Source organism: Gymnogyps californianus, chromosome 14 (genome assembly GCF_018139145.2).
Source record: "Gymnogyps californianus isolate 813 chromosome 14, ASM1813914v2, whole genome shotgun sequence".
Taxonomy (NCBI): Eukaryota; Metazoa; Chordata; class Aves; order Accipitriformes; family Cathartidae; genus Gymnogyps; species Gymnogyps californianus.
Window position 1 is genome coordinate 20,937,575 of NC_059484.1, and position 16,616 is coordinate 20,954,190.

The following is a 16,616-nucleotide window of genomic DNA, read 5'->3' on the forward strand; positions in this document are numbered from 1 at the left end:
CTCCTTTAAGATGATGCAATCGGCATCGCCCTCCGCGCTCCCGTCTCCGCGCCGCTGAGCAGAGCCGCGCAGCGCGGCGCAAGGGCGCGGGAGCGGCCCCACGGCCCGGCCCGGCGCAGCGGGGCGGAGCGGAGCGGAGCGGAACGGAGCGGGGCGGCCCCGCAGCGCCCCGGCCCCGGCGGCGGCCCCGGCGGGGACATGGGCGCGCCGCCGGCCGCGCTGCCCGGGTGGCTGCCGCCGCGGGAGCCGCCGGAGCCCGCCGGCCCTTAGCGCAGGCTGCGGGGTTTCTGCAAGTCATCTGAGCCAGCCGAAACGTGCAGCCCGCGCTCCCCCTGCCCCGCTCTCGCGGAGCCCCGTCGGATTTTGGGGGTTTGTGGCGGGTTTTGGTTTGGTTTTTTTTTTTTTTTTCCTTCCCCCCCCCCATCGTGCTGTGTGTTTTGGTTTCTCTCGTCGCCTGCCGCGGTTAACTTTCCCGTGACTCGGTTTAACTCTTGAGATCTACAGGGATGTTGCCAAGAGCACTTTTCTTGCCTTTGCTGTCCCTTGCTGGGATCGGATGTCACACTAACTGGACTCTGTGTGCCTGTGTGTGTGTTCTGAGTGTCTTGAAATTTTGCTTTCCTTTACAAGAGCTATGCATTAATTGTAACCAAGGTAAGACTCGCTGTTCTTGTTCCCTCATGTGCATGTCTAAATTAGATGTTTCTTTAAAGATGAAGTATGTATTTTCTTTTAAACGGTGGAGTCATATGTAGTCCTTCCATTGATTAGTACTTGTGAAAAAGGAGCGTAGAACTTGCAAAAAAATAGACCCCTTTAGCAGGAGATCTAGCTTGGCTTTCTGAACTGATCTGCTTTTCTCTGTTGCAGCTTCTGTGATGCTTAAAAGAATAATTTGTGTCTTATTTTGTTTTCCCTTCTGACAGATCTGTGAATCACCATAGGCTTGGCTTGACCTTGATTTTGATGGCTTTGTTGGAAGATCTAATGATGTGATTGCATTTCATGAAGTGATTGCTCTCCCGCCTCTATGGCTTAGGGTATAAGCCACTTCTGCCACACTGTCACTCATGGACAATTCAGATTTTTTTTAAACAAACCTTTTGGCTATTTTTCTTTTCTCACTTCCCCTTTCCCCCCCTGTTTCTCCTTAACGTTGGGAGCCTTATTCTACACTTTGATGTGATTGATAGTCCTGCTGCTTCGTGCTGCTGATTTCTGTTTTAAAGTACAATGGCTCTGAGTGGCAACTGCAGGACTTACCTTCCTCCTCGAGAGCAGGGGACTGGGCTGCACTCCTTCCCGGAGGTAGTGGAGCTAAACGTGGGCGGCCAGGTTTACTTCACTCGCCACTCCACCTTGGTTGGCACCCCTCACTCCCTGCTGTGGAAAATGTTCACCCCAAAGAGAGACACAGCCAACGATCTGGCCAAGGACTCCAAGGGAAGATTCTTCATCGACAGAGATGGTTTCCTTTTCCGCTACATTCTGGACTATCTCAGGGACAAGCAAGTGGTTCTGCCCGACCACTTCCCAGAGAAGGGAAGGCTCAAGAGGGAGGCTGAGTACTTCCAGCTCCCGGACTTGGTCAAACTCCTGACTCCCGATGACAACAAGCAAAGCCCCGACGATTATTGCCACAGCGACTATGAAGAGGTCTCCCAAGGCAGTGACACGAGAATATGCCCACCCTCATCGCTCTTACCGCCTGATCGGAAGTGGGGATTCATTACCATCGGGTACCGGGGGTCGTGCACTATTGGCAGGGAGAGCCAAGCAGATGCCAAATTCAGGAGGGTCCCAAGGATTTTGGTTTGTGGAAGGATTGCTCTGGTCAAAGAGGTCTTTGGAGAAAGTTTGAATGAAAGCAGAGACCCAGACAGGGCTCCAGAAAGGTACACCTCCAGGTTTTATCTCAAGTTCAAGCACCTGGAGAGGGCTTTCGACATGTTGTCCGAGTGTGGATTCCACATGGTGGCCTGTAACTCCTCGGTGACGGCTTCCTTTGTCAACCAGTACACAGACGACAAGGTCTGGTCCAGCTACACTGAATATGTCTTCTACCGTAAGTACAAGACATTTCTGAGGGAAATGTAACTGCCTGTTTCAAGCTGCTCTCTTCCGTTGACTGTACAATTCTCAAAGCACAAAGAGTGCAAATTTCCTTGTGTCTGCCACGGACTAAGGCTTTATTTAGATCTGGGGGGATACGCTTCTAAGCTTTCGAAATGTAAAGCAAGGCTGAACTCAATGGCTTGGTCTTGGCTAGGTGGCAGCACAGACTGCCAAAACCAGCCCATCCCCGTGGCTGAAGGATGCTGATGTCTCTGGCTGTGTAAATCAGCCGTCTGACTGCCTTGCACGCTTCCCCCGTACGTGCGGGATGCAATATAAGCCTTGCAAACACACCGCAGATTTAATTACAGAAAATCTTCAAATGGGATTCAACTTACAAAGGTAATAGCTGCTTGATAATAGTCAAGCACAGTCAGCCAAGCCATCTGTCAACAAACCTGACACACTTACACACAGGGAAGGGAAAACAAAATCCCGTCCCCCTGGCTGCTTTTCAACGGGGAGCCTTCTCGGAGCCAGCTGATGTGCTCTGAAATGAGGGCTCAGAGCAGAGAGAGGCAAGTTGCTGTGCCTTGTTATGCAACATGCCTATGAAAAACAAACTCTCCTCATAATGAGAAGTATCTGCCCTGCTTACCGCAATCACATCAGATCACATACTGTTGTGGTAATTTTCGCTGATAGCTCTAGCAGGCTCATTAACTTTCTAAGTTGATATTCAGGTAGAGGCACCGTTACCAATGGTAACACGAGGGTAATTTTGATTCTATAATTCTGTATCAGAAAATCATTCCACAACTGCTGTGCTTAAATATTTGAGAGGTTGATGAGGCTGTTTTCCTCCATTTTCATTTCAAGAGGGTGAAGGATGGAACATTTCCCCAGTCCATTTGTAGAAATGGGCTTTAGCCAGCTGCTGCTTTGGACAGTGGGGTTTAGAGAAGGGTAATGCTTTGCGGCAGACCTGCTGCGCTGTGTGCGGTGCTTACAGTTAGCAGGCTCAGTAGCGTGGCGAGCTGACAAAAGTTTTAGATGAAAGATGTATCAGGAAGTGCACAGTTTGTGTGTAATACTGGATTCAGCGCCATCTACTCTTGTGCCTGGGCTCAACAGGCAGCCCTGATCTGTTTATGTAACGATGCTTAAGTTAGCATCCTGAAAAGCCATCTGTATTTTTGACATGCACAGATTTACTTAAAATTAGTTTTCTAGCTGGATTTCTTAGCAAAATGGTTCTGAGGTCATGGATCCACTTATATTCTGACAGCGATGGATGATTTCTATTATTAGGCTTCTTCTGTTTGAAATCGTAGTGTCTTGTACAAGTTATAGGAGGAGAATTAATGTAGTTAAAGGAATGGATTAGAATAAATTGTGTTTGCATTTATATTTAAAATCAGAAAAAAAATCTAAGTTCCTTATAGGCACAATGGTTTGCTAATTGAAGAGAGGATGAACGTAGGTTTTGCATGCATTAGCAAACACAGACTCCTGATTTTCATATTACTCAAATTTTTACCTTCAAGGATTGCTCATTGCTTCCACATCACTACAGCTAGGGTTAGGTACTGAGATGAGAGGTACCTTAGAAATTTTGGAGGGTGAAAGTCTATAGTAGGTGTCACAAAATCTTCTCTCACCAGTGCAGGGAAAGCCCAATCCAATTAAAGTTCCTGGAAAGACTCTTACCCAGTTCAACAGGCTTTGCGTTTGGCTCATATCAGTTTTGTGGATCTTTGAAACTGATACAGTTTCAGAGATGGATTTTTCAAAGGGTCCTTCCCTAGGTGAAAGCTAAAGCAATGACCGTGATGCCAAATCACTCTCTTTATCTCGATCCGAATCGTTCTGTTATGCTCTGTGCCATTTGCTGCTTGCTGCGATGGAGCCGCTGGTGGGCTGCAGAGGTTCTCCAGCCGCGTGCTTGGGGTCTGGCTGCAGCCAGTCGACCTGAGAGCAGGCACGATACCTACAGAACTCACCCGGAGCAGAAGAACCCCCTTTCCAAATTTCCCAAAATCATTTCATTTGAAACTTGGAGGACCAATAAAAATTGACATCTGGCTTTCTAGTGGAACATTATACCTTCTCTGCAGCTGCTTAGCCATAATTATTTAATTAGAAGCTGCCAACTGTGTCTATATAAGCATTAATTCATCAAGCTGTTGTGATCAGGTTAATGGGCCTAAACATGGGAGGTGTCTAATACAACTGGTTAGGCAGATGCAGAGGTGGTCTTTGCAGAGCCGCTTAGTAGCTCCTGTGAAATGCACAGTTGGAGGGACTCTTCAGAGCTGGGAAGGATGATTGTTTCCAAAGGAGGAAGAATAGAGGGAGGAGTATTTTTTTGATACACCAAACACATTGTATGCTCCAAATACTACTCAGAAGGTAAATGCCTGTGGTTGGCACGAAGATAAAGAACATTCTTCATGTGCAAATCCTTTTGAAAGTAGATCAGATGGACCGAAGGGGGTGTAAACTGTGCAGCTACTCGCATGGGTACAGTATGTGCTGTTAACAGGATTGCACGATTAATATTGTATGGCATTTTCTCCCCTTGTTCAAATTTAGGTGCTATTAAGGCTAATGGGAGATTCATGTTCTCTGTGGAAGAGGTTTTCCCGAAATGCAGGGCACGCAGAAAGCGCCCAGTACGGCAAATCTGCAGCTGTTTTGCTGAGTGGGTGGCAAGATGGGCTACAAAGCCGGCACTCGGGATGACAGTGCAATCCTCAGAGCGCAGCTGGGCTCCACTCCAGTTTCAAATAGGCCGATGCAAAGGAGGGTTTGGAGGCAGGCTGTGCTGATACGTTAGAGCCATAATTAAACAGTTCTTTGAAACGCAGTTCCTGTGTGGTGGGTAGGCAGGAGTCACAGCCTGGCTCCTGCTCACAGGTGGAGTATGAGTTGAGGAAAGGAGGTGAGGTTCTGCTCATGAATTTTCTTTCCCTCCAGTTTCTCTTATGTTAAAGACGTTAACTTAAATTTTATACTGGCTAAGGTTGGATTTCTGACTTGAACCATTTTGTGGGTTCCACGCCCCCCCAATTGTTTTGATGATCTTAAAGTAAAACCTTATCTCCAAACACTCTCATTTTTGAAGAGAGTGATAGCCTGTGCTTGGATCTTCATTTTTAAATGTTTTCAACCTTTACGATGGGATGAATCAAAAATGTGCACTTGAACATCTGGTAAATGTTGTGGCGGGGGTGAGGGGTGTTAAAGCATATGGGCTGGCTCAGCCTTTTGTAGCCTGGCCCCATTCCTGACTTCTCAGCGACAGCAGCACGCTCTTTTTCACCACCTCCCATAACCTACAAACCAGCTCTTTTTGCCTCGTTCCAATCTTGCAGCATTGCCAGGACTGGGGGTGACAGTCCTGCACGTGGACGTTGTGATTGCCAGAAGAGCAAAATAACAGGTTGGAAACGGAGAAGGCTTTAGCTTCAGACAGCAGATCAGCGACACGGCAGGCTGTGTGCATGTGTCTGCAGAGCAGCTAGGAACCGAGTGACATGGCAATGGGATGGGATGGGATGGGATGGGATGGGATGGGATGGGATGGGATGGGGAGAAACTGCATGGCATCCCCTGTCTGCATATTGCTATTGCCCCCAAAACCCTGATGCCACGTCCCTTCTCTCTCTGCTTGTCAGTGGCTGAGACTGCAGCAGGCTCTCAGAACAGTTCACAGTACAGAGGGGAGATCTTGACCCTAATATATCACGTCAAACCCCTTGCTTTTACTCTCGTGGCTCCCTGCAAAGCTGTGGGTAGCACCGACAAGGAGCGCAGTTGGCACCACAGCAAGCAGGTTGCCCTCTGCTCAGCTGGAGCAATGAAGCAGGGGGAGAGGAGAGCTGCTAGGCAAAAAGGAACAAATATAGAAGAAGTACAGGTGGAGGAAAAGGAGAGAAAATTCACAGACAATCTGGAGAGAAAGAACTAGGGAAAAGATGGGGGTACTGACAACTACACCAAGACACAGTGAGGGAGAATTTGTTAGATACGTCAAGCCTTCAAATTAACCCAAATGTTTTCCTGCAACAAGCAGGTGGAGAGGGGTTGACAAATGCTCCTTCAAGTTCACTAGCAGAAAAGAATACAGGGATTTAGACAGATGACTCTCCCTGCCCTTCCTAAGGCTGTGCTTCAAAGTCTGAGCAAGCATGAGAAAATCAGGACAATCAGTCTGATTTGCTTAAGCCTTGCCTTGTGCCGGCCACTTCACATCTGCACACGTGGAGCAGCTCAAGCACCTGCAGGTGTTTGAAGGAAACTGTGAGATGTTCCTGGCACTGTAGCTCTGAAAGCCAAAAACTAATTAACAAGGCTCTTGCTCCTGAAGAACATGTGCTGCCTCCGCTCGCTCTAGGGGCAGTTGTAAATTTTGGCCTTCTCACCCTGCTCTTTCAAGAAGATGCTGGCTGGGTGTGCTTTTCATTTGCTGGTAGGAGGCTGATGTGCAGAGATGTTTGTGAAGGAGGTTTCAGATTATCCTGGGATAAACAGATGAATCCTCTGGGGTGGGGATGAGCAGGAGGGAAAAGAAATGCCGAGTGATACTGTCCGCAAATGTGCTCTGATGGCCATTCATTGGACATGTACCTCTGGGATAATCCTGGTGTCCTTTATACAAGATGATCCACTTGGGATTAATGCAGCCAGCTGTGGCCCGTCGCTTTGTATGTGTGAACAGAGCCAAAAGATCCCATACTGAGGTACATATCACTGACTCATAAATGAATTGTGTGGTAGAAATTTGACTAACAAAACTGAATGCTCTTGCACAGTGACACCTACAGCTGTGTCGTCAAATGGGTTAGATGTGAAAGAGGAATATCACCTATTTTCCTCTCTCTTTAAACTGATACTGTTCTATGTTCTAGTAGTTGGTTCTGTCTGGTTTTAAATCAGTGAAGATCAAAATAATCCAAAAGATAACAAAATAAAGTCTAATCCAACGAATAATGCAAGCTTCCGTTCCTGTCAACAGGAGATGTTTCTGTTTCCAGGTAATTATTGTCATCATCAGTGAATCTGGTCCATCTTGCCAAACAAAATTCTCTCTCAGAAGGATGCTCGTCTGCAGGTGGTGGGGCTGTAACCAGCCAAGTCTGCTAGCATATTCATGTCAGAAGGACCTTGCTCTGAGCTTTTTTGGTCAGACTTGAGTGATGGTTGATTTTTTCCTAGTTTGTCATGGCAGACTGAAAAGCCTGTAGAGTTTGTTGGTTTGATTTGAGTTGTTCCATAGATGGAAAAGTGCTATTATTTATTAGAAACCAATAGTGTCAAATCTGATTGTTAGATCAGTCTAAAAGTCTCCAGCTTAATGGATAACCGAAACAAAAATTGGTAAAAAGGTTGGTTGGATATAGCACTTGGTGTTCATTCTAACAATGTATGAATAGTGATGTTCAGGAACCGACAAGGATGGCTTTTGGGTACTGGCCTTTGTCTCTACTCAGTATTCATGGCATGCCTGCTTATTTCATAGCCCTTTGGATATGATCTTCATCAACTTGAATGTTTGAGAGAGATGTTTAGCACGATTATACAGATCTGTTATCTTGCTGCTCCAAAATACCACTTGGCAATGCAAATCCTCCCTCTGTCACCCGCACAGCAGCTAGACAGATTTTCTGCAAAGCACAATCCTTACCCCTCTGTCCCGTGTCCATGGACGCCTCTGCGGTGGAAGGGGATTTGTGAGCTCAGGAGATAAAATCAGCACTGCCCGAAGAGCTTGTTGAGAGCTTGGTTTTTGATCTGGTGTTTGTGTCTTCCCTCCCTTTCCAAGCTGTCAGGAGGGCTGCGTGCGCATCGTGCAGTGCAGGTATCAGGGAGGCGATGGAAATATTCATGCAGGGTTCAGTGAAGTGAGGGTCCAGCCGTGGGCGCAGGCTGCGGTCGCGTCCTCCCTGCGCCCGGCCACCACTTCTGCTGCTGCAGGACCAACAGGTATGGACTGGAGGCGGAACCTCACCCATGAAGCTTGCATTGCTGCTGCTGTTCTGTGATCCAGAAAGAAACTGTAATGACTAAATGATTAACCAAGGAGGGCTGGCATTTAGGGGAAAAAAAAAAAAAAATCAACATATTTTGAACTGCAGTCTTGAGCTGGATGTTTTCCAGGAACAGCGCGCATGAGGTCCCACAGCGCCATTTCGGTAGACTGCTCAGAGGAGGGTTTTGCCGTAATAGAAGTAGATGTGTGCCAGTGAGATATTCCCTGGCTGGTGTCCCAGGGAGGTGTGGAAACAGGGAACACCCAGTCTGCTGCCCTGGGACGGCAGAATCACGGGTGGAAGTGGCCCAGCGTCCCTGGGCTGCTCTCTGTGGGGCGGCATGGAATGGCTCCCACCAGCCGGTTTTCCGCAGCTTTATTCAGCCTGGTGAGGCCTGGCCTTTTTTAAAATTGGCTGAAATGTAGTTGTGGTTCTTAAGAAAACAAAATCTGAAAGAGCAAAGGAGTGTAAATAAGAAAACATAACACAGATATTTGCCATTCAATGAATATCAGCAACATATTGTACACACAGACAAACACTTCCTTGCAGCAGGTTGGGTTTTTTTCTTTCCAGCCATCCTGGATTTGTTTAAATTTGTAACCACAACATTTTCTCAGTTTCTTCTCCTTTTTTTTCAGCTTTTCAAGTTCAAGGCTAACATACAGTAAATATGGAGACAAGAAGCAAAATCTAAATTACATCTTTGCAAAGAGCAAGAGTAACCTTTCATGAAACTTGCTCAAAACCATATTTTTTGTAAAGGAAGAAAATAGACTGAAGTGAGTTAGACTTGGTGGAATTGCTTAAATTGTCACTAAAGCGTAATGGCGAATGAGTTGGCCGGTCCGAAGGATCCTGCTCGAGTGATTTCCCCCTGCTACTTTCAGAAGACGTGCTCAAGTTAATACTGGAATACAATAAAACATTGCTGCCCTTATTATGCCTCCTAATGTTAACCTAAGTGCTTAAGGAACATTGGAGCTCGAGCCTCAAATCTGATAATGTAAGGGAGCGTGTTATTTTGATGATTTGGGAAGTGCTGAACACCTGCAATGCCTCTTAAGTCCACAAAGATTCAGGTCTGAATCTGAATATGCAATATAAAAGCCTAGTGCATAAGACAACGTCTCCCTTCACTGGTCCAGTGTAGGAGGCTGGTGTTCTTTTTGGTGCTAACAGCCCTTACTAAGGCCTTCCTAAGAGCTTTGGACTTTTCTTTTGGAATGAGTGTCTCTTGGTTTTATCTCTGCTAGTAGGATCTGGGTAAATAAAATAGAGAATGAACAGCAGCATACTGGGCATCAGAGTAGTGTGTAGGCTATTTTCCTTAGTTTTCCCAAATTAGCTTGTTACATTAGTTTTCTAATAACATTTAAAAGAAAGCGAGAAGTCTAGAATTGTGCGAATACTTTTTACATTTCAATAGCTGGGTATAAGCTTTGTTGAAATACCCATAAATATAAACTGTTCAATTAGAGTGTGATCCTGTTGACCACTTTCTATTGACTCTCAGTCATGTAAAATGCCTTTCCATCCATAAGCCCAGTGTTGGTGTGAACACTTTGCAGCTGCAATAACCGGTTGGACTGAGGAAGCTGGTTCATAAATCACTAGCGTTAAAAAATTTCCAGTGCTGCTTCTGAATCTACTAACAAAGTGATTAGCGATTTATAGGAGCTCATTGATTAGCTGCTAAGGCAGCTAAAAAAATCCTCTACTGAAATTATAGTGAAGAAAACCTTGGCCATCCTGGTTTGCAATCCATCCTGAAAACCTTGAAAACAAACTCCTTTAAGTCCGCATGTGAAAATCTCTGTAGCTGTGCTCCAGACACAGGGCTCTGGAGTTTGTTGGAAAAAGACTACAACATCCCCAAACCTTTAATTTCAAACGGGGAAATGAACCTGAGTTTTGGTGTGCGCTTCTAGAAGAACAGAATTACGTTGGAGGGAGCAGCAGCCCGAGGGATGCTCTCATCCTCGCTCTGAGCTCGGGCTGCGGGTGAGAGTGGAGACCCAGCGCTGCTGTTCGGGCATTAGTCTTTGGCCAGGGGCTGAAAGCCAAATTTAAAGAAAAAATTCTCTCTCTGAATATTTTGGAGGAGACTTATTTCAAGACTTCAGATTGAATTTCCATCAAACTGAATCAGAGTATATTTTCACACCAGAATTAAATCAGGCTGGAATAGAACCCAGTGGAACATGCTGATTTTGACTGAATTTTGCACTTTAAATATTCTCGAAGCCAAGAACTCAGAGCAAAGCTTGAGTGAGCAAAAAACATGCCATCAGAAAGCTTGAAGAAATGCTTGTTTGTGCTCCTACAAAGGGAACGTTACTGAATTTTTCTCAGCTCAGAGTTTTCACTGGTAGTGTGGGAAAGTCCAACATTTTGTTCCACAAAGGACCAGAAGGATTGCAGAGGCTAATGCTGAGGCTGGGAAGTGAAGACAGCTTTTTGCAAATTTACTATTTGCATGCTCATACGAAAATGTGATTACTGATCATCGGGTAAACTAAATATAACACCTGTATCGATAATGGATGCTTTCATACAAGATTTGAACAGAATTTTCTCTTGCAGTGTCGTTGCCTTAGTGTGTTGTCATATGGCAAATGAGCGTAGGCTGGGCATCAGAGCAGAAGACTGGGCCTTCTGAAAAAATTGAGATACTTCACTGAAGATCTAAAACCTCCTTGCTTATAACATGCAAAAATCAATAAGGACGAATTTGATGAGTTGCTGATTATTTTAAAAGTATGTTGGCTTTAGTTTTCTTTGGTGTACTCTCTTAGTTTTTAGGTGATCATCAAAGTCAGTGCAGGGAGCTGGTTCTCAAGAGGGTGCCTGGTTCTTGTCATTTGATATGATGTTGCGGCATAATTGTGGGGAAAAAAAATTACCGCTGTCATCTTGCAGAATTAAAGAGGGAATTCTCTTTCTGAATTAATGGCCCAATAGTGGTCAGTGGTAATATAATTTTTATGCATAAATAATACTATTTATTATATTATTTATTACCTTTATTGTTAATATTTATTGTTAATGTTATATTTATAGGCAGAAGAGTAAATATGAAGAGCTCAGGTTAATGACAAAAGCTCTGCTGAGCCCAGTAGAGCTGCACCAGCTACCGCAGCTGAAGATCTGGCCAAGCATTTCTGCAGCGCATTATCACTGTACTGCTTCTTACCCTGACAAAAGCATACGCTCCCATGTGGTTTGGCTAATTAGAAAGGTTTGCTATGGAAGACATCTCACTGTTTGACGTAGCAAATGTATTTAATGTACTTTATTTAAGTACAGCTGTGCTTTCTTGAGAGGTCACTATCGGAAACATGTTGCTGACGATTTCTTGGAAGTTGGGTTCCTTTTGTCTCATTGATTTGATCACGGCATGCTATAACCTGAGTGCTTTTCTCTGACTGATTTACCTCTCTGTCATTCCTGCCAGTATTGGATAGAATGACTTTGTCTCAATCCTGCCATCACCTCTTAAACCACCAGACTTGTAGGTTACAGAGGTTTTGTACCCGTGGCTCGAATAAATTATTTCATTCCCTTGGACGTTGTTTAACCTAAACCACGTGCCGCCCAAGGGTGCCCAAGATGCAAAAGCATGTGTTTCCTAGCTGGGGGAAGAGCAGTTTCTAGGTATTCTTGATTTCATTCATTTGTGAGCATTCAAGAGAACGAATCCTCTATTCTCTCAAGTCAATGCACTTATATTACGTGAGGACGAAATCATTCCCTTCCTTCAATTCAAAGTCTGCAGATAGAAGGCTGGTCTGCCTTACTTTAAGTAGACAAAGAATATTTAAATAAGGATGCTGATAAAAATGCTTTCACCAGTAAAGATTTGATTAAAGGACCTGCTGCTTTAAAGAGTCCTGCAGGTGAAGGCAGAAGTCAAAAGATACCATTTCTTGCAGAGGGATTGAAAACTTGGTTTAAGTTTGCTCTGTGGGAATGCCATTGAGTTGTGGAAATTCTCCTTCACCGTGCTCCTCTGCTGCAGCCCCAGGGGGGCTTTTTGCTAAGGCAAGTTCACCTCTTCCAACCCAGGCAAGGGTGCTTCTGATTTCAGAAGTCCAATGAACATTTTCACGTGTAATTGTAAAGATGAACATTTTGTAGCAATAGGATTTGTTCTGTGCACTGGTTTTGATGTCCTTCATGATAGAAATAAATAAATAAAATAACCTCCCTCCCAGAAGGACAGTATTGTCACACTATTTGGACTTAAAATAGAAATGGATGTCACAACTAGTTTTTTTCCTGTTTTATATCTGTTAGTTGGTTTGGATTTTTTTTTTTTTTTTTGCTTGCAGAATGGGCAATGAGTACATATGAGTCTATCTCCCATTATAAAGATAAAACAAAGTTTCCCAGGTGTGGGATTAGGCAGCCCGTGGTAGTCTGCATCCCGTTGAGACTAGCAGATATATTGGAGGTCATTAACAGGGAGAATCAAACCCTGCTCTAACTTACTTCCACTTTTAAATCTTCAAAATACTTAACTTGTACCTAGGAAGCATCAGTATTTACTTTATAAAGATTTTCTGGGTTTAAGGAGTCCGAATAACCTTTCCTGTGCTGAAACTCGAAGGACTGGAGAAGATGATCCATCTGAAACTCTTAATAATTGCATCCTTTCTTCTCCAACAGCAGCCCACGTGTTTCCAGTCAGGCTGGTACAAAGCACGTGGCACATTAGCAGCCAAGTCCTGTTCACGTGGGCAGGATGACTGATTCGTCTGCCTCTCCCGGGCATCTCTGCAGGCTCTTTGATTTCAACAGATAAGCCAAGGGATTCAGACCTCCTGTCCGAGGCTGCGCTGTTCCCTGGCCATGAGATGTTTCCCATCCCCTTTGACTGGGTGTTGCATGCCGTGCCATGCCCAAATAAATTCGCTGCAGTAGCACAGATGTTTGAGTTTGTGTATTTGCAATCCGGCAACAACAGACTCAGGATCAAACCAAGTCTGGATGCAAAGAGGCAAAAGCCACGGCTCCCACAGCATTCATAGCTGCTGGCAGTGGACTGAGTTTTGTTCATCTGTAACATTTCTTTTCCAACTTTTGCTAGTAGCTTTGGTACAAACGGCATCGTACTTGAAGTGTGTCTAAATACATTAGTAGATTTTCTTTGCAAGAAGACAGTCAACCTACAGACAGCGAAAGAAGAGCAAACCTTCCCACAAACCGTTTGGGAAGCAGCCTCTCTAGTGCATGCCTGCTAATGAAAATGCAGCGGAAACCAATCATTTTCTGGATGAAAGCTAAAAGCTACATGGCAGATAGTAAATAAATAATTGCAGGGAAACGTTGCACATAGATTTCTTGGGGAACAGAACTTAATTAAATTTTGTGAACATGCCTACGTAGTTCCATTGATCAGGAAAAATGGATATGTGCTACGTCTTTAAGATTTACTCACTTGACAGTGTTTTGCCTTCCTCCCCTCCTTCAGTTTCATTCACTTTATATCCTGCAGTGGTAAAGGAACACATTTCTGTTTTTCTTTCTTGAAGAAATTGATCCTAAGAAGCACAGGACATGATGTATGGCTTGTAACTCTACAATATTGCTAAGCAAAAAAAAAAAAATCACTGAAGAAAGCTAGGCAGATATTATATTAATTTCCATTTTAAAATTGATTTTTTCCCACTAGGACCAATAAAAAATATGCAAAGGCTTTCAACAGCCTCTCTAGTAATAATTAGTTAAAAGATGGTATAAATCTTGCTAGGCTAATTTAGCAAGGTAGGTTTTTTTAGACACTTCACAAGACATTTTTTTGCCATTGAATCCAAACTGACCCCTGAATTCACAATACCAGCCACGCTGGGTCTTGCTGGGATCCCAGCGTCTCCTCTTTGGTCCCTCACAGAGACAAACAGAACTAAGAGGGATGACTGCGGCCGGCGCCTGGCAGAGGTGCGGAAGGACCAGACAGTCCAGCCCACCGCCGTGGCCCCACGAGGGGCGTTGGGGTAGTGCCAGGGGACTCGAACCTCATCACGGCGGTGATGGATCTCTCTTCTGGAAGGGCTTCGTTGGGGCTGCCAACTCTGCAGGATGGCAAACGTGCTGCATTGTTGGGAACAAAATATATTCCACGAGAACCCAGAGAATTTTTTCTGTTTATTTCTTAGTCTTCAGATGTCCTACCCCCATTGCCTTTTTATGTTAGGGCTGTGAGGGCAGCTCCCGGAGTGCCGCTGATGGCCTGGGCCCGTTTATCCCACTCCAGGGTTAGCAGCAAGCACCCGGATTCCTTTTGCTCCAAGTTGGCTGCTTTTCGTTCCCCGTCTCATTAAAGTACGGCAGCAAGTTGTTTGGTAAATGAGGAGGCTGCTGTCCTTGCTAGCATAATTGTGATTTGGCATATTGGTACAGTATTAAAATTCCAGTCGAACAGATGGTGTCAGGATTTTAACTTATGCTTATGAGATGCAGATGGTCCAAGGAGTGAACTTGTACACTAGTTATTTTTATTTTGAACAGGTTAAGAACAAATTACTTTTTGACTATTGTTATTATTGCTCTACTTGTCGTTTTTTCTTTCCCTGGGCATGCGTGCATGCATTTCTGTGTGTGCCTGTGCACATGTGCAAGTCTTCTCAGAATCTCTTTTCCTTGTAACTTTAGATTGAAACCAGCCCTATTTCTGCCTGAAACTCCTCTCTCTATATATTTACTGTTTCCTTCCCAGTGGCCCTTTTATTTCCCCTTAGACCTGTTGCTGTTCTCCTTGAGAGGTGCGGGGAGGAGGACCTGCCTGGTAGGGTCGCGGACCGGAGCTCTGCAGTGGTGCCGGTGCTGTGTGCTCAGCCCAGCCTCCCCCGGGGGAAAGCCACCCCGTCCCCGGGGCGAGCAGGTCCCGTGCCGGGCTCGGGGGGAGGCAGCCGCTCCGAAAACTCCCATGGCTCTGAATCCCGAGGCAGGGCTGATGCAGGCAGGGAGTGCTGAATGGGCCACGTACACCCGGTGTGACTGAGGATGCGAGGGCAGGTTTCTGGTCTTGGTTGCACTGGAATAAATCCAGATTGACCCCACTTTTACGCCAGTAAGGATCTGATACTTATTATCTAATCCTGTTGTGAAATACAGGGTTATATTATTTAATCTTTTATAGGGAAAAAAAAAATCTACTGCTACAAATTATTAATGTCCACCTGAATATTTTACACCTACTGCATAGTACTAATTTGCATGCAAAGATACCAGTGTTTTGCATAAAGCACCTGCATACATTTTCCGTACTGTTTCTCCTGCCCCATGTCACATACTCAGGGGAAGGACTTGTGAGCGTGTGTTTCAGGCAAGTCTCTTGGGTGCCAACCTTGATTCTGCTTTGGTTTCATGTCTGCTGGGGGCTGCAGTTGGTAGCATCTTCTCGGAGGGGTGAGGTTTGACGTGGCTCGTTGATCTTCCTTCTCGGCAGGGGTGTCTGCTGCGTGCAGCTGCTCACAGGGAAGCTTGTGTCAGTCTGTGGTGTTGGTGTTTAGTTTAGAGCCCAGTCCAGAAAGGAGAGAGTCCCAGTGTCTCCTGCATTTGAAACAAGCTGTAGGTATTTGAGATCTCTAGATTGAGGAAAACAACATTTCCCAAGGGTTAAATCATTGAGTAAGTGTCTACCCAGCTTACTCCTAACAAGCAAATGTATTTCTGAGGTCTAACTGTGATCAGGTGACTGGACCAGCAAAAATAAATCTTAGTCCATTTTCTGTCCTTGATGCATTTCACGTGTACATCCTGGCAATATCGGCTGCAGGGAAGGTTTCCACGAAAGACGATGCAAACATATGGCATAAGGGCAAAGACGCCAGTTGCAGGTGGAGGTATAATCAGGTTCATTTATTCCTCCCTCGTGCCTGCTGCCATTACTCATTCCTCTTGCATGCAAATGTGCAAATCTCCCTACTGCTCGTTAAAGCCCACAGTGATTTAGAAGACACTGTTCCCGTCCTTAAAGCGCAGCGGGTCTGGGAGCACCACGCTAACGGGATGGAGGCACTTCCCCGCGGCAGGGACCTGGCACCCAGGGACCCCATCTCCCCGAGTCCCCACTCAGGGCCCTCAGTCGCTTTTTTTCCTGCTTCCTGGGAAACTGGTGGAGAATGCGAAGGGTTTTGGTGGCGGCTGGGCTGGAGGGAGCGGCAGGGCTGGCTGGGGGCTGGCTGGGGGGCTGCAGGGACACTTGCGCAGCCTGCAGACCAGAGTGCTGCTGGAGCGCATCTCCAAAGGCTGCGAGATGGCTCGTCCCCTCGGGGCTGGCGTGTCTCCTCTTGCTGAGGCGGCCGTGCTGATGCAGAAAGGGCTTTTGGGATCCCCTGGAGTGCAAAAAATTGCCCTCCCACCTATTTCTGATAATTAGTATTTTCCATAATTATCCTGGATAAGATGACATTGACCGAGAAGCCCGTGCCATAGCCAGAGGTGTTTGAGCTAATTTGGTTTTCCTTGGAGTACCCAGGAAGGGCAGGCTGTGTGCAGCGCTGGGGCTGCCTGGCACCG

The 16,616-nt window shown here is 45.7% G+C and overlaps 1 protein-coding gene across 1 annotated transcript in view; it reads left to right on the top strand.

The window, feature by feature from the left end:
* The first annotated feature begins 1,233 nt into the window (after positions 1-1,233).
* Positions 1,234-16,616, top strand: part of KCTD16 (potassium channel tetramerization domain containing 16) — a 78,972-nt gene continuing 63,589 nt past the window's right edge. Inside the window, exon 1 of the mRNA XM_050905468.1 lies at positions 1,234-2,065. Coding sequence (XP_050761425.1) covers positions 1,234-2,065 — 832 coding nt within the window. The remainder of the gene's footprint in view (positions 2,066-16,616) is intronic.